General features: G+C 38.0%; 2 protein-coding genes across 2 annotated transcripts in view; one reads left to right on the top strand and one right to left on the bottom strand.

Moving 5' to 3' along the window:
- The window catches only part of MYO3A (myosin IIIA), a 114,971-nt gene that overhangs the window by 47,436 nt on the left and 42,817 nt on the right, over positions 1-24,718 (top strand). The window contains exons 10-18 of the mRNA XM_068673687.1: positions 9,938-10,037; positions 12,468-12,584; positions 13,715-13,819; positions 13,904-13,987; positions 15,644-15,846; positions 18,115-18,213; positions 18,317-18,431; positions 22,027-22,153; positions 23,110-23,320. Coding sequence (XP_068529788.1) covers positions 9,938-10,037; positions 12,468-12,584; positions 13,715-13,819; positions 13,904-13,987; positions 15,644-15,846; positions 18,115-18,213; positions 18,317-18,431; positions 22,027-22,153; positions 23,110-23,320 — 1,161 coding nt within the window. The remainder of the gene's footprint in view (positions 1-9,937; positions 10,038-12,467; positions 12,585-13,714; positions 13,820-13,903; positions 13,988-15,643; positions 15,847-18,114; positions 18,214-18,316; positions 18,432-22,026; positions 22,154-23,109; positions 23,321-24,718) is intronic.
- Positions 19,429-24,718, bottom strand: part of LOC137852211 (uncharacterized) — a 143,668-nt gene continuing 138,378 nt past the window's right edge. Inside the window, exon 6 of the transcript XR_011093721.1 lies at positions 19,429-19,441. The gene's annotated coding sequence lies outside the window, so the exon portion shown is untranslated. The remainder of the gene's footprint in view (positions 19,442-24,718) is intronic.

The following is a 24,718-nucleotide window of genomic DNA, read 5'->3' as shown; positions in this document are numbered from 1 at the left end:
GCCACATTTACTTTTACACGTATTTATATTAACAATATATAAGACAGTCTTCAGTTCTGATCTTGGAGAATTTTATGATATACTCTGTCATTTGAGGATAATAATAATAAATATATTTCTAAATAGTTTTTCATGTTCAGGCTTTTTCAGATTCAGTGGAAGTGGATGTGAAATGAGCAGTAGTTTCTCTTTTCTGGCATTTCTATGAAAACCTATGCAATTGACTTTAAATTTAAGCCCCAGACTGGATTTTTATGTTCTGTATGGTGCATACTTGACATTTGCTTAATCCAGAAAGATTCTGAAACTGAAATAAGCTCGTTAGATAGTGCTGAGCACTCAAACAATGCCCCAAACTTATATATATTTGTATATTTATAAAACCTGGGACAATTAAACGTGGTAAAATAAGTCCAAAACCCTAAGCAATATGAACTTAAATCCTGATTACACATGTGAGACTCGTCCTTTCAATGCCTAAGTCATTTTTGAAAATCAAGCTTCTAAGACAGTTAAGTATTTTGAGTTTTTTTACACATTTTATAAAACTTATGTTTTTTATCAAGTCCTATTCTGTTTGCTTGTTCTTTCTTTTCCCTAAAATTCTTCATTTTTCATCAGACAAATTACATGAGCTTTCTTTTCCTATACAATCCAAGCATAAAGAAAGTGTCCCAATTTGCTTGTGCATAGAGCAGTCAAATGGCAGAGGAACAGAACAATCTGTTGGCACTTTCTCTCTCCTGTTTAGACTGTGCTTTTCTAACTGACTACTCTTCATATGTAACAGAGTTTAAGGGAGCATATTACTATAAGTTTCATTTGCATTGATTTAACTAAATCTTTTCCTACCTGAGATATAGGTACTATGTTTCAAGGTACTATGAAAGACTGCAAGTAAAAGTCACATTTTACAGTCACTGTACATTTAGTCACTTCAGCTTTAATATGTTTATTGATTACATTTGTAGGAAGATTGCCTTTTGCAAGCAGTGAATGTATAAAGAGACTAGCTATCTCCCAGAAACAGCAAGAATACCCATTTTAATATCTATTGTTATCCCTGTATAAGCAAGAACAGCAGTAATTGTTTTCCAGTCACTGCAATTGTAGTGCATGTAAGTATAGCATTTCACTTTAGAAGAAACTAGAATCCCAGGCCTGTAAAGGATGTTAAGATAGAACAGCATTTTTTTCTTCTGTTGAACAGTAAAAGATCGTACAAAGATCTCTTAATTCAGTCGTTGTACTTTTCTAAAAGTCTTTTAATCCAAATTTGATATATCTTCTGACCTTTGATCTGCACAGAGCAAATGGTGTAAGCAGAAGTCTGTACAGAAGCGTCAAGTGAATCTCATTCAGAGTCAAGACACAGGCTGTGTAGTGACTAGTCACAGGGCTTTGTTTTAAAATCTCCTGGCTTTTTTTTCTTGATTAGTCTGTTCTGGGACTGTTTATACACTGCTGTGTTAGGGCCCTACTGTGGAATTCTTGAACTTTCACCAGTTGCTGGCAACTTTCCTTGTAATGCTCCATCCTGATCTCCATCTGTCTCTCTCAGTCCCTAATTTGAAGGCAGAGTTCTCCTGCTGGCTGTCACTGGGAGGCAGGTAGTTAAAGGGACTAAAAAACCCTTCCTTCCACTGAGGGGAGAAATCCTCCTGCTTGTGTAGTGTTATGTAAATGGGCACAGTGTATAAACTCAAGGAATTTGGCTGATTCTATAGTTCTGTAGTTCTAAGAAACTTGGTAGGGTTGGCTTAAAGTTGAAAGTAAGGAATCCAGTTATTTTCTCAGTATGTGTTTCCTCTCCTCTTCAAATTACACTTTATTAATACTTTTCTTTCTTTTTTTTTTTTTTTTTACTAAAAAAGAAAAGAGTAAAACACTTGAAAATTAACAGCTGAGGTCCAGCCACTGGGTCTTCCCATGTTCACTGTTCTTGTTTTCACTCAGTATCTCATCAATCACCTTTCTTGACCAGTGTGCCTAAGTGTAATTTGGCTCTGATTGTCCCCTGCAGTGGCAGTTTGTTGTGGTTGTGATATTGTCTTGTTGTGTGCTAAATGTGTGGTTGGCACAGTTCAGAGAGAAGAGATCACGTTAGTTTGTTAGGTTACATCACATTCTCAGAGGGTGTTTTTGGTTTTTGTTTTTTTTTTTTGCAGAAGGCCAGATCCTCAGATAAAATATTTGTGTACTATGTCTGCTCAGGACAGGTTTGTGATCTCTAGACAAAGTGAAGTCACCTTATAGTTATTCCCATTAGCATCATTGTTCCTGAAGTATTTTCTAGCATTTACCATTCTTTGAGTTATTAGGGCATTGCACCAGGCTGTTTTACCAAAGGTGAACCTGGTTTTAGATAATTGTGCTGCATCCTTTCCAAACACCTAGCAAGAGAAACAGATCACAGAAAATAAGACATATTCTACCATGAAGAAACAGTAACCTCATTTGAGCCTTAACATTCACTTTTGGGCACTGCTTAAGTTTCCCTTTGATTTTATCCAATCCCTCAATCACATACTTACATTTTTCTAAGTCACATGTATAGCCATTAAAAGTTATAATTACTGATCAAAATAATTATTAGAAATGAGTGCTGCAGCATATACCCAAAAGCTGTTCTAAAAATACACTTCTCACCAGGCCAATTGAGGGGAAAAAAAACTGCATTGTAAAGAGTTTTACTTTGCAACAGAAATAGCTGTCTTTGAAATGGCCTTCAAGAAGTGTCGCATTTACACCTGACAGTCAGGCTTGCAATACTTTCATCTTGAGTTGTTTGGCTCTCTTAATCTTGACTGCTTTTACAATAATCTCTGCAGAAATATGCAATGATTAGTATAACGTGTATTTCCTGGGAATTATGACTCATTCCAGAATGAGCTGTATATGGGAGGGATATGCACTGCGCCTAGATTTCAGGAATCAAGTGGACCCCGATTATCTTTATATGCCCTCTAAATAAATGTGGTAAAGAGGCTGGTTCTGCTGCAGAGTGATTCACAGCAAGGACTTTTGGCTGAGCTGAATTACTCTCCTAAGAGTTTGTCCTGCTGTGTTGACCATGTAGGGATGAAAATTCAAAAGTACAGCTAAACAATTTAACTGTCTATTTAACTTTTTAACTCACTCTATTTAACTCTTTGGAAACTTCAGGGAGGTAACTTCATAGAAATAGCTGTCTTTGAAATGGCCTTCAGGAAGTGGCTGACACGCCAGAAGGCTGTGCTGCCATTCAGCGAGACCTGGACCAGCTGGAGAGATGGGCAGGAAGAAACCAAATGAGATTTAATAAGAGCAAGTGTAGAGTCCTGCACCTGGGAAGGAACAACCCAAAGTATCAGTACAGGCTGGGGAACGACCTGCTGGAGATGAGCTCTGAGGAGAAGGACCTGGGGGTCCTGGTGGATGACAGGTTGGCCATGAGCCAGCACTGTGCCCTTGTGGCCAAGAGGGCTAATGGGATCCTGGCATGCATTAAAAGGAGCGTGGCCAGCAGGTCAAGGGAGGTGATCCTCCCCCTCTACTCTGCCCTGGTCAGCCTCACCTGGAGTACTGTGTCCAGTTCTGGGTTCCTCGGTACAAGAAAGACGGGGATCTCCTGGAAAGAGTCCAGCGGAGGCCACAAAGATGATGCAGGGTCTGGAGCATCTTCCCTATGAAGAAAGGCTGAGAGACCTGGGTCTGTTCAGCCTGGAGAAGAGAAGACTGAGAGGGGATCGCCTCAGTGTATATAGATATCTGAGGGGTGGGGGACAGAAGCATGTAGCCAACCTCTTCCCAGTGGTTTGTGGGGATAGGACAAGGGGCAATGGCTGCAAGTTAGAGGGCAGGAACTTCCGCGCTGACATGCAAAAGAACTTCTTCATGGTGAGGGTGACAGAGCACTGGAACAGGCTGCCCTGGGAGGTTGTGGAGTCTCCTTCCCTGGAGATATTCAAGGCCTGTCTGGATGCCTACCTGGGCAGCCTGCTCTGAGGAACCTGCTTTGGCAGGGGGGTTGGACCCGATGATCTTTTGAGGTCCCTTCCAACCCCTACAGTTCTGTGATTCTGTGATTCTGTAATAAAAGAAAAAAAAAAATGTCACATTTACACCTGACAGTCAGGCTTGCAATACTTTCATCTTGAGTTGTTTGGCTCTCTTAATCTTGACTGCTTTTACAATAATCTCTGCAGAAATATGCAATGATTAGTACAACGTGTATTTCCTGGGAATTATGACTCGTTCCAGAATGAGCTGTATATGGGAGGGATATGCACTGCGCCTAGATTTCAGCAATCAAGTGGACCCCGATTATCTTTATATGCCCTCTAAATAAATGTGGTAAAGAGGCTGGTTCTGCTGCAGAGTGATTCACAGCAAGGACTTTTGGCTGAGCTGAATTACTCTCCTAAGTTTGTCCTGCTGTGTTGACCATGTAGGGATGAAAATTCAAAAGTACAGCTAAACAGTTTAACTGTCTATTTAACTTTTTAACTCACTCTATTTAACTCTTTGGAAACTTCAGGGAAGTAACTTCATAGAAATTCACATACGAGAACTCAAAGAGGGTTTTCATTTTATTCACCAGTATTAAAAGCAGAGTGCCATATCATTTTCTTCCATGACTTTCCTTGAGTGACTGCCCAGACTAGTGTGTCACTTATTTCTTGGGGGTTCCCTTGCTCTTTCTCTCTTTGACTCATCCTGCCAGTTGAAGCAACTGATAACAACCCTCAAAGCTAAATTGTGCAGGGCAGAATGTAGTGGAGAGTAGAAGGTTGCCACACTAGCTTGAGGAAGGTAGTATGAGGAGCAGAGTAAGGTAGCTCACACAGAGTCTAGTACTGACTTGGTCAAATCTGTAGCAGAGTAAGGTATAAAACCTCAGGCTTTGGAGTTTCAGACTAACCCTGGACCACTTCAAGCCACTTCTTCTTCTCCTGTGGTTCAGAATGGGTTTTGTTGTATCAGCAGGGTGTGTATTACTGCAGTGAGGATGCTCTTGTGTAGATAGCTATGCTGTAAACTGCTCTCAGGCAATAAAGAGTTTCTGGCAACACAGGCCTTTGAATAAGCAGATCACCAGTCCTGTGTGCTTCCAGGTTTCCAGGTAATACCCATCTCCAGAGCAGAATAGGAACGTGATTCCAGTCCCCTTCCATACAATACAATGGACAGCAGTAATGCCTAATTGGAGAATAATTTAACTCCTGATGCAAAACAGGAGGAGTTCCTCCTGCTTTTAGGAGACTCCCTTAGAGTAATTCACAGTTGCATCAGTTCACTTGTTCAGCAACTCATTCCTCCTGCATGTGGGATACCTCACCAAGCATTGCTCACTTTTGGAGCTTCCCCATTGCCTTCTCAGTGTAGTTCTGAATGTCAAACATGGGCCCAATTCATGAGGGCAATAAAGAACCAATCCAAAACAGATATTATAGATACCTTTTTAACTCTGTTAAGAACACACATTTTTTCCTGAAATTTGCCAGGGATACAGCCATTTCTTGAGCCTACTACAAAGGGCTGGTAATCTACATGTTTGCAGGGCACGGTAAACCAGCAAAGACTCTGGCAAACTTTGTTCTGAGCCACACATGACCCATCTGGCTGGACATGGGCCACCTCTGTATCAAAAGTCCTGTAGCTCTGCTTAGCAGCAGTGTGTTCTCAGCAAGATTGCATAAGACTGAGCACAGCTCCGAGTGGAGCTGGTGCTGTGCAGTCACTTAGACACAGAGGGAGCACAGGTCTGTCTGCAAAGCATTGTGCACATGGAGTTGGAATCTATCAGTACATTCTTCTAAATTCAGATTTTGCATAGATGTAAGACTGTAGTTTTATTTGAGTGTATTTCACCAGATACATCCGTTGCAGACATAATTTTGATTTTAAATCTGAATTAACATTGATCTTCACAGCCTCTACAGAAACAGAATCACCAGCAATGACAGATCCTATACAGATTTCTCTGTGTTGCTTCTTTTCTGTTTGACACTTGTAATGATATTTGTAACAGCTGGGAGGTGTACAGCTGTTACTACCTTCATATTACAGAAAACTTGATTATTTTTAGTTTCTTCTTTACACCCAGACTAAGGCCAGCCCTTTTCTTGTCACTTCTTAGAGTGTAGATGATTCTCCAACCAGTTTCGGCAGAGAGTTCAACAGGGCATCGTGAGTCACACTTCCCTTTTCATGGTATTTTTGGAACTATCAGAAATCTCTTAAATGCATTCTGACAATGCGAAGAAGAAAAAGCTGCAGTTCCCTCACTTTGATTTAACTGAATCTTGAAAGACAAGAATGGGGGGAATGTGAAGGAGGACACACAGGAACAATGCTGCCTAGACTCATTTTCTTGTTCATGCTGGGTTGATGTTTCTGGTCTTTAGCTGCTTCAATTGCTTGCTGAGCATGGCTGTGAGATCTAATGCCTCCAACAAATAAATTCTGAACAGAACAGAGAAAAGTGCTTATTTTGGTTCATAATGTCGATGTGCATGATGGTAATGAAATTTCAGCGTAGATGTCAACAGCACTGATGCGGGGTTTTTTGAGTGGTTGCAGTTTTAGCAAGTGAAGCAGTATAACTGCCCTTGAGGGGTCTGTGTCCTTTGACAACAAAACAGAAAAATATTGTGTTCTGCAAATCTGCTGCTCTGCTGTACTCCGAGAATGGGAAATATAATCTGGTTTAACAAGCACTACTGTTCTCATAATGTCAGCTGAAGAGGATTACATGAGAATCAATTTTATGTAATTAAACTCCTCTGGCATAAATAAAAATTGTTTTCTTAAAAGAAAAAAAAAAGTTAGGAAAAGAAAAGGCTCCATGAGTACAGCATTCCCTTCTTGCAGAGCAGTTGTTAACCTCCTACATTAAATGAAAAAGGTAATTGAAACAAATCTTGGGAACTATCACACTCCCACTGGTTCACAGTAACATCTTCCTGTATTCAGTGTTTAAGAAGTCCACCAGAAGTGGAAAACATAAGTTAATAGATGTCTTGTTTTGGGTTGTTCTTTGGCGATAGATAAAACAGAACAGCAGAGCTTGATGCAGTGCTGCAGTTCCCACACCTTTCCCTTGTGCAAGTTGATAAGTCTTTCTCAAAGCCATGGTGATATTAGATGCATCCTCTGGACATAAAATGACCTTCTTGCAGGAACAAAGGAGAAATTGCTTCAGCTGCCCAAACTTAAATTATCAAATGAAGAGGATAAACAAGAGGAAGTATAAATAGAAGAAGCCTGGGTTACAAAGGAAAGAGGTTTCTGTTGAGGGGATAGGATTTTGCTTGCAACTCTGGCTTTCACTGCAGTGATATTCTTTAATGGTAAATGGAAATCAAGCAGTGGCAGGCCATGCAGGACTGAAGAGTCAATTTAAAGTTTAATATTACCACAGTCTTTTTAATATAACTTGGGGCTACATAAAACCAAAAGTTGTCTCACGGTGCTAATGCAAGGATACAGTACTAACAGGACAGCTCTTGCAGTACAGATGGGTTCCAAAGGAAATGGAAGTAAAGACCAGATCCAGAAGACATTTAATTGCTTTACATCAGGTCCATATCAGGTCCATCCCTTTCAATGCTGCTTGCCTGTGTGTTTTCTGCTTCAAGATATTTGAATACATGCAAAATTACAGCCCAGTTATGGACTTATTGCAGCAAAAGTTGCTTTTGTGTCTCCCAGAGATACGCTCTCTTCTTGCCTCTCTCTGTTTATTTGCACTGCCTATGTGGAAATAGGCACATGCATTGCATGTCACATGTTGCATGGTAGTAATAAGGCTCTGTTACTGGACTGTGTAGTAGTCCCATTGCTTTTTCACCTCTGTGTAATTCAGCTTCACAATCATCATTACAGCTGGGTCTCCAACCAGTCTTTTTGGCCTGTAGTAAATACTAAAGGAAAGAAAGCATTTGGAAGGGGATTGCTTTCCTGCACAGGTCCAGGGTCCTAATGACAGTATGAGAGTAGTCTGCAAAATATCCAGGAATAAAACTGGAAAAAAATTGCCTCCTGTCCTCCATCAGTGCAGTGCAGATTCTGTTTATCCATGCTGTTCATTGTGCTTTCTGGACAGTGAGCCTCCTACCCACAGCCTTGAGTACTGGGCTGTGATACTGGGACAAAGACCATGAAACTGCTGGCTCTTGCAATGAAGTCTGACATGTTCGTGTCTGAATCTTAAGGTTGCAGCATTAGTCATCTGTAGTGGCTGGGAAACTTCTGCCTTTGTGCTACAGACAAAGGAAAAGCTCCAGTGATAGCCAACACCTGCCTGAGAGAGGAGGAAGATGCACTGTTACTGGCACCTGGGTGAGGACAGGCTGCTCTTTCACCCTCAGAGAGCGATCATTGCAGACAAGAGAAGCTGAAAAAAATGCTAGATGAAGTGCACTCGTGCCTGCACTTCCATCACTCAGATCTTGATTACACTCACAGTTTGGGAGGGCATCATTTGCCCATTTTTTCCAGCCCCTCTTCAGGCCTGGCAATCAACAAATAATGCCAACTGGTGCCGGCTTCACTTTCTGCACCTGCAGCCCCATCAGCAGACAGCCTGCCTGAACTGAACTAGCACCCATGAAGTAGGTGATGTTTGGGGAGTGGATGCAGTCTGTTACCTGCAGTAAATCTTACTGTGAGAGTTCAGAAGATTCTTAGCTTGCCCCGTCAGCATCATGTTTATTCATTCTAATTTTCAATATCAGTATCGTTGCCTCTTTCCCCTGTCTACTGCTACGTATATTAAAGTTCTTGTCTGGGTACAAAACATCTGTCTGCTTTTACTCGTGCCAAATGTCAAAATTAAGGGATTACCCTGATCTTGTCTGGAGTTGAGGTAAAAAGTGATTGTGTTTCATACAACACAGTTCCTCTGCTGTCTCAGTTTACCAAAATATATATTCAAAGGGAGTGAGATCATATCAGGAGATTCAATTTACTTAGTAGTCTTCTGTCGTATTGCACATCTTTGATTTTGTTTTTGAACTCTCCTGTTACTTATCCAGTGTCCCTTTCCTGATTTTCCTCCATGTCATAGAGCAAGTATAATCAACATAAATTGTAAATCTTCTATTTATTGCTGTTTTCACTGAGTTTAGCAAAGTCTTTTCTTTTGGGTAGACAACAACCCAACTCGGGGGGAATGTTCTTGCAAATTTCTGTAAGACTACATAATTTATTATTATTTATTATTATTATTATTATTAAAAGGAATAAGAAATTTTATTTTAAAATAAACTTTATTGAAGTTTAATCCTGATAAAGAGATTTGAAGTTTTGAAATGCTTCTTTATTGTGTACACTTTCTTTCCTGTGGAGTCCAAGTAAATTATTCTGGGCCAGGATGTATTTCACATATTCCAGTGTTTCTGTAGCACTTTTCTCAACAGTGTGACCATCTCAACCAGGCTTTAGGGCACTGTCATTTCTAAGCTAGATATGTTATCATCCTGAATGCTTTTTCTGCATAATTTTTACCATATTATTTCATCATACACCCCTGTTTTTGTCCTATCCATAATGTTTATGTGGGTCATTTTTCTTTTTAAAGGCAAGTGCTAGAGTTTGACTGTTATATCCTATATAAATATATATATTTTTTTATTATTTTTTTCCGTACTTCATAGCTCCAGTCCTGCATCTGATGTAGGCACGTGATCAAGTAGGGGATGGTACAATGAAAAAGTGCTTAATGGTATCAGTTGTGGGATCAGAATAGAAATTTTTAATTCTCAAATACAGATGAGTGTTGTATTAAAGAGGAAAAAAAAAAAAAAGTCCTGCTTTTCAAACATCTATGTTTTTGAGTTTGGAGCAATGGAAAGGTGGAATATTTTAGCTGAATTGCAGTCAAGATGGTTACAGATGCAAGATCTACTCTGTGTTTCCTTTCATCAAAAAATTGTATGTCTCTCTTTTCTAGGTTTGAACGTATTCATACAAAGAAAGGGAACTACACTAAGTCACTAGTTTCAAACCAAGAAGAGGTAGATGATTTAGCTACCCTGGAGGTACTGGATGAGGTAAGAACATCCTTTTTCATGTTTCCTGAAGAAGTGTAATCAGGTATTAAATCACAGTGATGAGCTTGATATTCAAGTTCATATATATTACCACATTTCAATATGTAAGTGTACAACAGCCATTTACCAGCTTATGCCAAACATCTTAAATGAGATTTTCTGTGTCCAGAGTGGTTCTAACTCCATACTAAAACTTTCCCTGCAGTCAAAGCCTCAGACTGAGCAGTATAGTAGCACCATTTGATTGAATGGATCTGTATCACTGGATTTTATTCCAGCTAAATACCTAGTTTGCCGTGATATGTTAACCTGAAATTGATCCAGGTCCAAGAACAAGCACGTTCTCATCTGTTGCTTGGACATCTAGTGTTGTCCTAAACTAGCTAACTGTGGCTGTTTCCTAGGCTGGGTTCCCACTGACTTATTTTGGTGTGGAGATGCACTGACATCAATTTGTGTCAGCTGAGGCTCTGACCTGTCAATGCTTTCTGTTGAACTTTTGACTCAGTGGTTGATAGGAATCTCACTGGTTTGTCAAAAGTCAGAAGTGACTCCACTATGTTCAGGGAAGCACGTGTAAGAAAGGAGGGAAATCTGTTGTGTTTATAGCGTAAGTTTCAAAACCCCAAAGAAGAATCAGGCCACAGCACATTATCTGCAGGTCATAGAGGCCATCAGTAGTTGTAAACAAACCGTCATTTTTCCTTTACCAGGCTGTTCATAGGCTGGTGCATACTATAATTCACATCCTCCTACCATAAGATTTCTCTGGTACATTGTATCTTTGTCAGTCCAGAATACTAAATGTGGCTTTTGAGCTGGTAAGTTACCTAAAGTGAACAGCTCACAGAACTTCTTCCATCATCCAAGAGCTTAGTAATAGTAGCTTAATGTTTAGTTAATGTAATTGAACTAATCCAGGCTTCATCTGCTTTACAAAGCTCAGTTTTAAGCATTTTTGTATTAGGTATAATGATATCCTATCAATACTGCTTTTTGTCTATGTCAATGAAGTGCATAAAAAGTCTAAGGAAAAGAGAAAACAAAACAAAAACAAAAAACAACAGACAAGCTGAAAGTGTATCCCATCACCTCAGAGGTGAAACATTCTCAAGAAAGTCCTCAGGAAGCCACCACCTAAAGGCATCATTTGACTATGTGGTATTTTACACAATCCGATCCAGTTCATAACCTCTTTCATACATGAACGACTGCTTCATAGAACTCCTCAAACCTCCCTTCCAGTTAAATAACCCCATCAAAAGGGCAAAACAGAAGGCCCTCTAGAATTCTGGCTATAGGTGCAAGAAATAACTTTAAAAATGGCAGAAATTGCACTATATATATATATATATATATATATATCTGTTAATCTGTTAAATATGGACATGGCCAAAAGCAAGGTACTAAAGCTAAAAAGGGAAGAGTTTCTCAAGTAAGTGGAAAAACAGTGTTTTTTCTTATATTTTCCTGTGAAGAGAATGTAACATCTTCAGTTGCTAAAACTTCAGGTTTGAAGTGCATTAAGCAGAACACAATACTGTGAATAGATGGAGATCTAAATAGATGGAGATGGAGAGAAAGCAATTCTTTTTGTAGTCCTATGCTGCTTGTGGTTCTCTTCCAGAGGGAATAAGGTCTTAATATTTTCATATATAACACATAATAGTCTCGAGGCTGGTTTGAATTTCTTCAGCCAGATGTATGTTCTGTTTTGATTGGAAATCTAACTAGGCCCTTTACACGCCCAGCTATGTATGTAGACTGTTCAGGGTAAGTTTGTCAGTGGAATGGCTATGCCAATAGGGGGGCTTTTTTTTTTTTTTTTCTTGTTTCAGAGAGAATTGTCTTTGCAGGAGTAGAGATTGATTGTTAATAATAGGTAGTTAAATCACAGTAGAGACTGGTTGTTAATATAGGTAGATAACTGATTGCTTTCATTAACAGCTTCCAAACGGTTGAATAACTGTGTCCTATCCTAACTGGCAGTAATGTTAGGGCAGCTCTAATGGCAGTTATGAACTCAAGCATAAGGCTTTTGCTCGATGAGTTACATGAAGCTGTAGTGTTAGAAATTAACATGGGATTGTCACATGATAAGCTTTGATTAATGGAATTAAAGCACTAATTATTAACTAATTTTTCTACAGCCATTTGGGGATCTGTAAATGTGTATTGTTCAAAGAGAGATTGAACACAAGAAATTATAAATGCCAGGGTGTTTAAAAGTATCAGAAGGATCACTTCTGATCAAGATCATTTGTATTCCTTACCATTAATGCCTTCCATCTCTTTTCTACTCACTCATTGTAACTACATAAATGTTTTGTACATTTTCCTAATATTCCTAATATTCTTTTTTTCTTTTTTTTCCTTTTTTTTTTTTTTTTTTTTTCCTGTGAGTCAATGTTCCTGTTCTTTCTCCATCAGAATACAGTAACAGAGCAGTTGCAGAAGGGTTATGCCAAGGATCAAATCTACACATATGTTGGGGACATTCTCATCGCTGTCAATCCATTTCGGAATGTAGACATTTATTCTTCACAGGTGTGAAAATCTAGGTTTGGTTCTTTTTCACTAACACTGATTTCCATCAAAATATGAATGTTCATGTTAAATATAAAGTAAGACCATTCTTGAGATTTGCTTCAGTTTGCTCTGAAAAACAGAATTAGCAACACAATAGTTCCTTCGACCGCATGTTGACACATGTCCCTATCATGCTGAATTTCAGCACAGAAATGAGAAACTCAAAGAAATTTATCTCAGGTATCTTTATGTCTATAGTGTAGATCATGTCTATATCATCTCTTAAGTGCAGATAGCTACACCCAAGCAAGTCACACATTTTAATCACTGAATGGAAATGAGATTTTTAGGTCATTGTTCTTTTAATGACTTTCAACGTTAATTCTAGGATGAAATAGATTAAACTCAAATTCATGAGATTTGTTGACTAGACCACCACTGAGTGTAAAAACTGCCATGGGCAGTTGGTTTAGAAGTAGTATTTGTACAGATACCTTCATTAATATGGCTGAATCTTACCCCTTTTGTAGAAGAGAGCATTCCTCCTCCTCCATTTCCTGTGGAGAACTTCTGTACATAGGTAAATGGTTGGCGGTAGGAGCTGTGGACATTTCCTCCCAAGACAGCTATTTAATTGATCATACAGTTCATAAAGCAACACAGTAAAATTTTAATTTTTGTGAATTTGCCCCCCTGCTATACAAAGGGAACAGACATGAAATCTGGGTAACACAATAATTTGTTGTTAATAATTATCAGTTACTGCAGGTACAGGAACAATCTTCACTTATGTTTAGCCATCAATATCATGCAGAAGAACAAAGAGGATGTAAAGTATAATTTCATTCTAAATGAAATAAATAAGTAGGTGCTTTATATTTGGCAACACTAAATTTGTTCTAATAATTTGAGTTTTACAGCACAGGGCTGACATCATGCCAAATTGTACTTCATCTTTTTTAGTAGTTCTTATAGTTCTAAATACAGGTTCATGGTATAGCAAGTGCAGTAACAACTCACTCAGAAAGCTTTGCTGCTGGTAACCTCAGCATGGTGTCTACTAATTTGAGAATAGAACTAAACTCCGGTAAGCGCAAAAAGAGATGTTAATGGGACACAGTTAATGTTTTCATTTTTCTTACACTTAGCATTCCAAACTGTATATTGGAGCTAAACGGACTGCCAACCCTCCTCATATTTTTGCTGTTGCTGATATAGGTTATCAGTCCATGGTGACATACAACTCTGATCAGGTAAAGATGAGATAATTTACTTACATCTTCTGCTAGGCTGAGAGATATGTAATGCACTAACACTCATGCTCTTGTTCTCTGCAGTGTATTGTAATTTCTGGAGAAAGTGGAGCCGGCAAGACACAAAGTGCCCACCTTCTAGTTCAGCAGCTCACTGTCCTGGGAAAGGTATGTTTCAAAGGGGATGCCTCTAAGGCTTTGATATCATAGGCCTAATAGAATGACTGAAACTGGTGGCAGGGCACTGGTGGGGGGCCAATACTGTAATACATTTTCCAAAGAACTCCTGTAAGGCCAGACTGGAACCTAGTGCTGATCTGTCTAGCCCTTTCTCTCTCATGAAGTAGGTCACATGGAAATATTTTCTGCAAGGAAGTGCTCCCTGCAGTGAGGGCTTGTCCTTGTTTAACTGGGTGTCTTTGAATCATCTAAACTGCATTACATAAAGTGATCTATCCTTTCACTTCCAGCCACAACCAGTTTGCTGTCAGTGGGATATAGTCATTCAGGGAACTGACCACTCTAATTGGACAAATAGAATGTCATTTTTGCATTTCCCAAGTGCAAAAGCAAGCAAAACAAACTAGTCTGTTGGTGTGGTGCAGTGCAGCAGTAGGCAGATGGCAGTAGCAGTAGGCATCGATCATACAGACAGAAAGTAGACTAGTCAGAATGATGGACCACAGAAATGGATAAGCTCTATTGTCATTATTATGATCATATATACATATATATGATAGATGATACATATGATTGTGTTTTATCACTTCCAGCCAGACATTAGTTCTGCAGAATGCTGTATTGTGACAGGCTTCACACTATACACCTGCCTTTTTTTTTTTCCATACAATTTACATAGGAATGGCTGTGCTGACAATGCGTCTACTTCTTCACAAGTGTAGTGGACAGTCAAGTATGTGTCAGCTTGTGAAAGTCTGGTGTATCAAATGCTAGCTGTATGTGTGTGATGGCACACAATTTGAGAAGTAAAGCCGTCATCTACTGATTCCATTGCATTTTGTTGCCTTCTGGAGTTGGCAGACCTATGTTTCTTTGAGATGCATGGCAAGGCAGGGGCCTATGCACCTGATGAGGAAAATTAATTCATCAGTGTGATTGATGAAAACTTGAAGACTGTTTTTGTCCATACTAGGCGAAATATTGTAAATGATTTCAGAATGAACATTCCTACTCCTATGAACCCCCTCAGTGGAGGTATGCCTACATGTTTAAATGGAGGTTTGTGCTCAGGTGGTCATGTGCGACCTAGCTTTAATGTCATTCATACAGTTGCAGTTGGAGTGAGAATGAGGAGGACATGGTTCGACGCTTATATAGATATAATCTGTAGTTGCTAGCCTGTGCCACAACACCTTCACTGCTATTGTCATGCACACTAATGAGTCAAGGTAACACAGGTGTGAGATGTGCCTAAACTTGTTACAGATACAGTTTGAGCTGTTCATTCACTGTAACAAAGCTGCAAGAAGATCAGACAGGTGGCTGAATAGATGACATATAACACCCCTATTTTGTCATTCTTGTGCCGAAGATTATACCCAGGCTTGAAGTATTGAAGTAGCCTCCTTGAGATCATGTGCATGAATCTAGGCCTATGTGTAAGGGTTGTTTTGTTTTGAGTTCACTCAATGACACAGGAAAAAAGGAGGAACTGTCTTCAGTCCTTCCTTTCTCAGGCCCATATGCAACAGTCTGAAGTACACAAAAGTCACACTTCATGGTGAGGATGAGGAAAGAAGCATTTAAGAAGGAATGTACTTGAATGATTATCATTAATTTTAAGCAATATCTTTTCATATCTAGGCTAATAACAGGACTCTACAGGAGAAGATCCTCCAAGTGAATAACCTTGTAGAAGCATTTGGAAATGCAGGCACTATCATCAATGATAACTCCAGCAGATTTGGAAAATACTTGGAAATGAAATTCACTTGTGGTGGCACTGTAGTAGGAGCTCAGATTTCAGAGTACCTCCTTGAAAAATCCAGGGTTGTCCACCAGGCAGTGTAAGTATAACAATTATATTTGACCTAACTGGGGTTTACAGAGAAGGCCTACGATACCGAAAATTGTTTCAGGACAGGACAAAACACAAAGAAGAATAAGGTACTGTGTAGTTTGCATTGTTATTGTTTTGTGTATTTGTTTATATATATATATCTTTTATATATTTATATACATATAAATGATATATGAATAAGTTATAGATCTGTAAGTTAATTGAAAACTACTCCCAGTATTTTTTTCATTATTTCTTGGGTTATTTAAACAAATCCCATAAAGATCCATATGTGATATATAAACAGAATGTTAGAATAGCTAAAGAATTAAAAGCTTTCTAGTGGTTCTGTTATACATTTTTTTTTGTGGAAGTTTGAAGTAAATGATTAGTATTGTACTAAGTACATGACTTCAATTTAATTCCTCTAAGTTTCTTCTTGTCTTGTATATATTTTTTTCTGCAAAATGTTCATGCATCTAGTAGGATCTGGTTTATACAGGGTCACAGACCAAATACAGTACAGATCCAACTATATTGTGTGTGTATCTCATAATATAAAATAACAGAAAAATTAAATGTTCTTTGCATTGAATTAAAATCATTGGAATTTATTTTCTGTCCCAATATGTAGCACAGTCAGGTAAAAAATATTTGCCAACTCTATTTCTGTCATCATAACAACAGAAAAGACAGAGTTTGAGACAAGGAATCTTGTCACTGTTGTAAATTTTTCTCCTTACTGATCTTGTCTCATTTCTACTCTTTTCGTAGTTCTGCATGACCTTGTTTTCTGTTGTATATTGTGATATGAAGGACTTCTAAGTCCCACTGGCAATGTTTTAATAAATAATTTAAAGTTAGAGGCAATTTTATGAAATGCTGTTTTCTTTCCCCAGCTGAACATAAACACAGAAACGACTTTTTCAGAATAAAACGTGCTTTTCCCTAAAATATCACTTTTTTTTTTTCAAAGTGTTATTTATTTATTTATTTTCTGTCACTGCCCGTTGGTATTTATATTTAGCCACATGCTGAGACAGGAAGTCAGCAAACCATTTAGGTGCCTCAAATGCACTTTAGGTATCTGTGTAGTTATCTGAATTCACAGGAGAATGCCACTGAACATAGCATGAAAACCACTGTAGGAGGTCAATGCTTGAAGCACCAGCTTCCAAGGGTGCCTGAAGCTGTTTGTGTTGAGCAGAGCTCTCCTCTTTGCTGAGCTGTCTGTGTGGCTGGTCCATATGGCCATGCCAGCACAGAGAACTGGCATGGAATTCTTGTACCTGCATTGCATGGGCAGTCTGTTCTGCTCTTCTAGGAGAGCAGAACAGACACACACAAATGTGGAGGGAGATCTCGGAATGATTTTTTGCAGAAAGACCATTAATTACCAAAAAAATGGGATACCCAAACTCCACACCCACTTTAAATCCAGAGATTTTGAATCTGTGTCTCCCACAAAAGAATACACAAACCATCAGGACACGCTGAGGTTTCACAAAATTTCCAAGTGTGGCTGTGCAACCCAATTGTCAAGGCACTAAGAGGGAAGATACAAGGATCTGCTCATGCTCCTTGAATCGATTTATTATTTTTTTCCTACTAATAACAGTCCACAGTAAAATACACCAAAGTTGGCACCAAGCTTGATTTAGGCACCTCTGTGCAAGAGCAGTGCGCTGGGCTCTGAATCCATGTCACAGAAGCATGTAGTGATGCTCCTGAGACACAGGTCTCAGCTCATGCAGAAACCAGAGGTTTAAATACAATTTCTTTTTGCTCTTTCATAGTGAGTGACTTGGCCATCTCAGAGGTCAGTGGTGGCTGTGAATTTCCACATAAGCATTGATTTCCTGCTCAGAAAATGCACAGGAATCTTGTCTGCACAAATAAGCATTCTGTCCTGGGTTTGGACACCTAACTTAAAGGCAAAACATTCCAAGTCATAAGGCTTTTTACTGAATGTATCCTTATGGGCTTTCTTGGTTCATGGCTAAAGGACTCAAAATATATTGGATTAAGTTAATCAGGAGTGTACAGCTCTCCCATGGTCAGAAGAAAAAAAAATGTTAACGAAAGTTAAGCAGCCCATGTGATGTGGGTGGATGAGCAATGTGAACCTCAGTAATAAAGCCTCTTTCAAAGTCTTATGTAAATTTGTGTGAGCCTTGCCTGTTACTAAAATAACACTTAATAATAGCATAGTATATCATCAGTAAATGTAACATAGTTAATTTACTAAACAAGTTTGTTCCTTCTATTGTTTCAGAGGAGAGAAAAATTTCCATATTTTTTATTATATTTATGCTGGTCTGGCAGAAAAGAAAAAACTGGCACATTACAAATTGCCAGAATATAGACCTCCCAGGTAATACAGTTTATTTTTACATAAATTGATTACAAAGAAGTTTGGTGGTGTTGAATTATTGTCCTCATTTAAATTCTAACTCTGTATATGTCAACTCTTCCAGATATCTGCAAAATGATCATTTCAGAATAGTGCAAGATTTTATGAACAATAGCTTTTATAAGTCTCAGTTTGAATTAATTGAACAGTGCTTCAAAGTCATAGGTTTTACACTGGAGGTGAGTGCTGATAACCCTTTTAAAATGAATTTTAATGACCTCTTTAAGAAGGAAAGGCTTACAAAAATAATTCTAATAGTCATCCTTGTTATTTTCTTACTTTAGCAGTAGTGTGTTTACATTTAATGATAGTACATGGTCAAATTACTGTTATCTTGCTACATATAAATTTTTAAGGTTTCAAGGCACTGATAAGCTAATAAAATGGTGTTAGTCAACAAGACTTCGAAATCAGCTGAGTAATTGGGAAAAAAGGCTTTTGCAAATTAAATGCATAGAAAATGTTGTAACTGTTTATTAGCCTATAATTTTAGGGCTGTGAATATGAGCCTCATCTCTGTTTTAAGATGATGTCCATAGTGAGAGTTCTAAAAATTCACTGAGATTACCTAATTTTTGATGAACTTAATAAATTTTCACTACTCCAGGGGCAAAGTTGAGTGAAGTTTTTACATCCCTCTAGAATGAATCTGATCACTGAACATTAACTGAAACCATTCTTTATCATCTCATATCATTGCTCTGCTGGCTATTAAACCCCTCTCATCAAGTTGTTTTTCATGTACTTGTAGTAAAAAACAGGCCTTTGTGTTTATAAAATAGGATGCAAGGAAAGGAAACCCCATTCTGCATCCTAGTTGTTTCCTCTTAGAAGAAACAGTGCATCAGTTTACCATTGATTTTATTAATCACAAATGACAATAGGAGTATGAGCTGTACAATATCTGTGAAATATAAAACTAGTGCTGCAGAATGGATGCATGTTTTAGTTTCTTTAACAAAACCATATGTTTTAAGGAGCTTTTCACATAAGACTACTGTGTTCATTTGAAAATTTCTATTTTCCCTCAATGTAAGTATTTGAATAGCAAACAGAACATATTTATTCATCTCATCTGTTCATCTATACTCCTTTTGCATTAAGCTGCAGTAAGAGCAGAGTTCACGGTCTTTCTCCTCTATGTGTTTATTCACAACTGCACTTAGTAATATCACACATCCTTTCACACCTGTACTTCTAGTGTTACAGAAGCAACCTGGGAGGATATGCACTGTTCAGCACTGATAGCAGTTTTATCGCAATGCCAAAGACCTTGATAAGCCCTAATTAATGCCGTGTAAAGCAGGAAGTTTGTTCTTGTTACAACTTCTTTTGTTCACTTTGATAGATGGAAACAATAGTGCTGATCATCAGAAGTGGAGATTTTCCATACGTATTGAAGTTTCAGTTGCAGCTATGTCACTGGCTGCTCAGGTCTAGCACTTTCACTTCATTAACTCTGTGAGCCACCATGAGCTTAGTCTGTAAAGGTCCATCTACAGGTAGATTCCCTACAATTTCCAAAGTAGGTTGTGTAGCATAAGCAATATGTGGTTACATGTGAGCCCTATATATGACAGCCTGTCTCACATTCTCCACAGGGTGAATTAGCCTGTCTGAGGCTATGTTTGCAAGAGTGAAGGAATACAGAAGTCTTTCTCTGTTGAGGTTCTGATATGGGACACAAGGAAACTGCAGGGAACCAGCTCTGGTGCCCATGTAAATCACTTAAGAACTGCCAAGGGAGCTCTAGTTTGTCTGTTTCTGCAGCAGGTGACAGAGAAGGATGCCAGCAGGGGAGGGATGATTTCCAAATGGCAAAGGTCTGATGAGTACTTGGACTGGGTTTGCATAAAGCTTCCCAAGAGTTCCAAGTGAACTCAGGGTGTTCACACCACCCTCTTTGTGGAGCGATGGCTATTGCCAGAAATCAGAGTGTGTGTGTGCAGAGACAATTTCTTTTCATTGAAGAAAAAGATACTGTAAGACAGTGAGCTCCTTTTCTAAGTTCACTTCTTAGTAATGCAGCCTTAAGCTTTGACATTCATCCCAGTGCAGAGAAAGGTCAGTATATATATGCACGTTCTGTGTTTCATTAGCAGAAAACATTGTATAGAATATCTTCCTCACTCCAACTAAAACTGAGACCTAAACAACACTTTATTTCTTTTAAATTTGTTTTTAACTGACTGACAGACTTTCATGGTAACTACAGTCATTACTTTCAGTCTTAAAATCAGACTGTTTTGTTTCAGGATGCATGGCAAAATTAATAAAAAAGACTGGCTGAGGTGAACAGTAATCTTGCTATATAAGACAGATCAAGCCAGACTTAAAACACACTGGAAAAGGGCACAGAAATGTCAGTAGCAATATATATTGTATAGTATAATGGCAGAAGTTAAGCTATCCATTTCTTTGAATTTTATGTGCCCCTAAGCTTAAAATGAAAACAATTGCTTAAAACCTACAGAAACTGTGAGGCAATTATCCTGAGCATAATTTTTTGAGAGTGAGATGGTCTAGTTTGTCTAGCTGTCACTGGAATAATTAATTTATTAACTGCTAGATTAACTTCTGACAGTGCCGAAAACAAGATCAAGTCTTTAAGAGCAATTAAAGGTTTTATCTGAGTAAATGATGCCTGATGTGGTACCAGCAAACTTATGAATATTAGGAAAAAATGCTGTGGAATTACGAAGAGTCTATCATTATAACACCCTAATCAAATTTACAAAAGTGCTTCTTGTAAAACTACTATAAAACTTATAAAGCTGCTATTTACAAAATACACTATTACTGTGTGCCTCAGTATATATAGTATTGCAGATTTCTAGCTTTAAACCTAGCAAGCTTTTTTTTTTTAAACCTAGCATGCAACATTTCTAAGCAAAAAGTACTCACAGATCATCGAGTATACCGATAAATGTTCACAGTTCAGGTGAAAATTCACAGCTGAAAAATCACAGTTCAAATCTAAGTGAAACCTGCAATGAAAACGTTATTTCATTAATTGCAAATATGATTTTGTCCTATGTAATTGCTTAAAATATTTACTGTATGCTTGACTTCGTTGTCTAGACAAAATTAATTTCAAGGTAGAATCCCTATTCAGAACCTACTAAACCATTTGAAATCTATAGATGTTTAAATATGGTCCATACCAAAGTGCTATGGTGTGTACTCAGTTCCTAAGTGACATTTTGAGGGGTAAAGTGCTTTGCTAAATAGCGATGTGAGGTCTCATTCTTCTCCCATTGAAGCTCTTGTTCCAATGACATCAAGAGGAGCTGTCGTAGACCTGTTATTTGGAGTACTCTGTGATTCGAGAAATTTCAATACAGATTTTTTGATACTTTTGTTGATCTAGGTATTACATTTTTAGACAAGGCTGTGCCTGCAGACACAGTGAAGGCTATATATAAGTACCCTCTGATTTGCTTCTGTGCAAGAGAATTATGCTTACCACTGTTTTGAGCTTCCCCTACTCCACGTCAATCCTGTTCTGTAGACAGGTGTAGAAGAGAGATTAAGCAATGGTTTGTCTTGCCCTCTCTGGGTGTCTTATGCGTGAAAGACTATGTTGAGTACAGACCAGGTGATAATTGCTAAAGAAAGTATTCCTAAAAGAAGGGGTCATGTTGTAGACAGCGATAGAAAGTGATTGTTCAATGTGTAGGAAACACATGGCAGAACAGCATGCCCATCACACAAACCAAAGTGACAAACTTGTCAGGCTATTAAGCGTTACATCTTTTTTTAATATACTTTCAGGAACTTGGAAGTGTGTACAGTGTTCTGGCTGCCATTTTAAATGTGGGGAACATTGAATTTTCTGCAGTAGTATCTGAACATATGATTGACAAGAGCAACATTTCCAATCCAGTAGCCCTTGAGAACTGTGAGTTTTTTCTTGATTTAACATCATATTCCTTTAGCATTTTAGTATCAAATGTTACTGCAAGAAAGTTATCAGTGAAGACTGTATTCACATGGAAATTTTGCAAGAATAGTTAAAAGTTGAAGTTAGATTAATTCCAAGCCCACCTGAATTCAAATGTGGAAAGAAAAATACCCAATTTATGCACCTTATTTGACTAACCAGTTTACTGGCATTCAGGAAACATGACTAATACTGCAGATGCTTGAAAAGAAAATCTTTGGAGTTTTTCCAAGGTTATTTGATCGTCTGATGGAGAACATCATTAACATTTTGAATATCTGTTTTTGTTTTCAGTTTCTTTTTTAGATCCTCATTACTTGTTCCTTCCATGTACATGTTGAACTATAGCTCACTAATTATTTGGGATATCTTACATTATAGCTTGCAAGGAAGCAGAGGAGAGGAAGAAGCAAAGATTCTTAAGGAAGTTCCTACTCATTACAACTGGGGAGTAAATGAAGTCTTAATGCTGTATTTTGCACATTTTCCCATCATAGAAAAATATTGTTCAACTGGGAAAGAAGAAACCATTTTTTGGAGCAAAGGACAGCTGCAGACTATAGGGATGGATTATAACTGAGAGGGCTATTCACACCTCATAGCTTTCATGCTCCTGACATGGTCACCTAGATTCCCTAACATTTCTCCATAGACAGTTTGGAGAAGCAATCTCCTTGAGGGAGCAATTTAGAACACCTAAAGGCCTCTACTTTGAACCATTTACTGACTACAGTGAAAGGTAGGGAGGCTAGTGACTAAATTAGGTACTGACCATTGGTTGGTGTGAACACCCTTGTTTGTCATAGTTTAAGGCTGTGATTTGCTCCTTATTTTGTAAGACATTGTACTTGCAGCCTTGACATGCATATTTTTTCTTCAGAAATCTGCCTCTGAGCTGTGACCTTACTTCCCAGGTGCATCCTTGCTGTGTATTCAGGCAGATGAACTGCAAGAGGCACTTACCTCTCACTGTGTAGTAACTCGAGGAGAAACCATTATTCGTCCCAACACTGTGGAAAAAGCCACTGATGTCAGAGATGCCATGGCCAAAGCACTCTATGGACGCCTCTTTAGCTGGATAGTCAATCGCATCAACACTCTTCTCAAACCTGACAAACATTTAAGGTAAAAGAAGTCTTTCCAGAATAAAAGGAGATTTTTCTGTAGGAGAAGGATTGTCTAAATTGGAGCACTTAGTGTTCTCATCTACTTTTCTCTGCTACTTTTTTATTTATGACAGCACTATTAAAAACCTTTTAATCCTATTTATGCTATGCAGTGACAATACAGTAGATATGGATAGCACAGGCATCTGGTGTTTTCCTGTTTAACTTTTACTCATTTAACCCTTTGTAAATTATGTGTAATTGTATTGAAATTACATGCTACCTATTTTTTTCCCTTATACCATTTACTCCTAACAGTCAGGTTAACTCTTTCATTCATCTGTTGATTACATAGGTTTCCGAACACATTTACTGAGGTTAATGTCCACTCTATCCTTACAGAGTGACATTTAAAAACACAGACAAAAAAGATACTGGGAATCAGGATATTATACCTTTTGCAAATTAACTGAAGAAGAAATTATACAGCTTACATTGTAGATTCTGTAGGTCAGGACCCTCTCTGGCTGCTAATAGCAGTGAAAAGGCATGAATTTATAACTACTTGAAATGGAATATCAACAACAAATAGCTTTGCAAATCTGGATTTCCTGGATATTATTTTTTTTGTAACATCAGATTAAAGCCAAGGCTACAATCCTGAAATCTGTCCAAGCTTTCAAATATTTGGTTACAACAGAACAACACTAAACAGAATTTTAATCAGTAAATAAAAGAATTAAATGCATGATAGATGGGCAGCATTACTAATCTGTGTGCCTCTCTCATGTGCCTGTTACAGAGTCCTTTTCAAATTGAATATTTACTGTGCTGGTGAGGAAGGAGAAAGTTTGACCTAAAATATTCACTGTAGAAAAACAACAAACAAAACAAAACAAAACAAACAAAAAAAACAAGTCTGATTTGTTGCTATGGTAGTAATATATTTTTTATTTGCTATCTTTTTGTAATTAGCTCTGTGAAGGAACTGGAAAAACAAATTGCATCAGTCTGATCACCAGAAACGTAATTTCCAGACAGATAAATAATCACAAATATAGGTCAAAATGAGTAAATGTCTTTGGTTCCTCCACCATGAAACAATGCAATTCATGAGATGCTATTCAATGCAATTCTCAAAGATGCTATTCAAATATACCTTTCAAGGTGCTGTTCATTAGTATCTAGAAGCTCCTTCTCCATATCCAATTTCCTACACTTTTTATGAAAAAAAAAAAAAAAAAGAAAGAAAGTCATTACAGACAGCCCCTCCAAGGTAGCTATAGATAGAATGTGTTTTTATTTTAATTTAGCTTGGAAAAAATGCTAATGTCAACTATAGGTTGTTATTAAATTATATTGTTATTTTTTGTTTCAACAAGTAATTAGAGATATTAGAGGGTTGTTACAGTTGCAG

The sequence above is a fragment of the Anas acuta genome, chromosome 2 (genome assembly GCF_963932015.1).
Source record: "Anas acuta chromosome 2, bAnaAcu1.1, whole genome shotgun sequence".
In the NCBI taxonomy this organism is placed as follows: Eukaryota; Metazoa; Chordata; class Aves; order Anseriformes; family Anatidae; genus Anas; species Anas acuta.
This window is presented reverse-complemented; position numbering and strand designations above follow the sequence as displayed.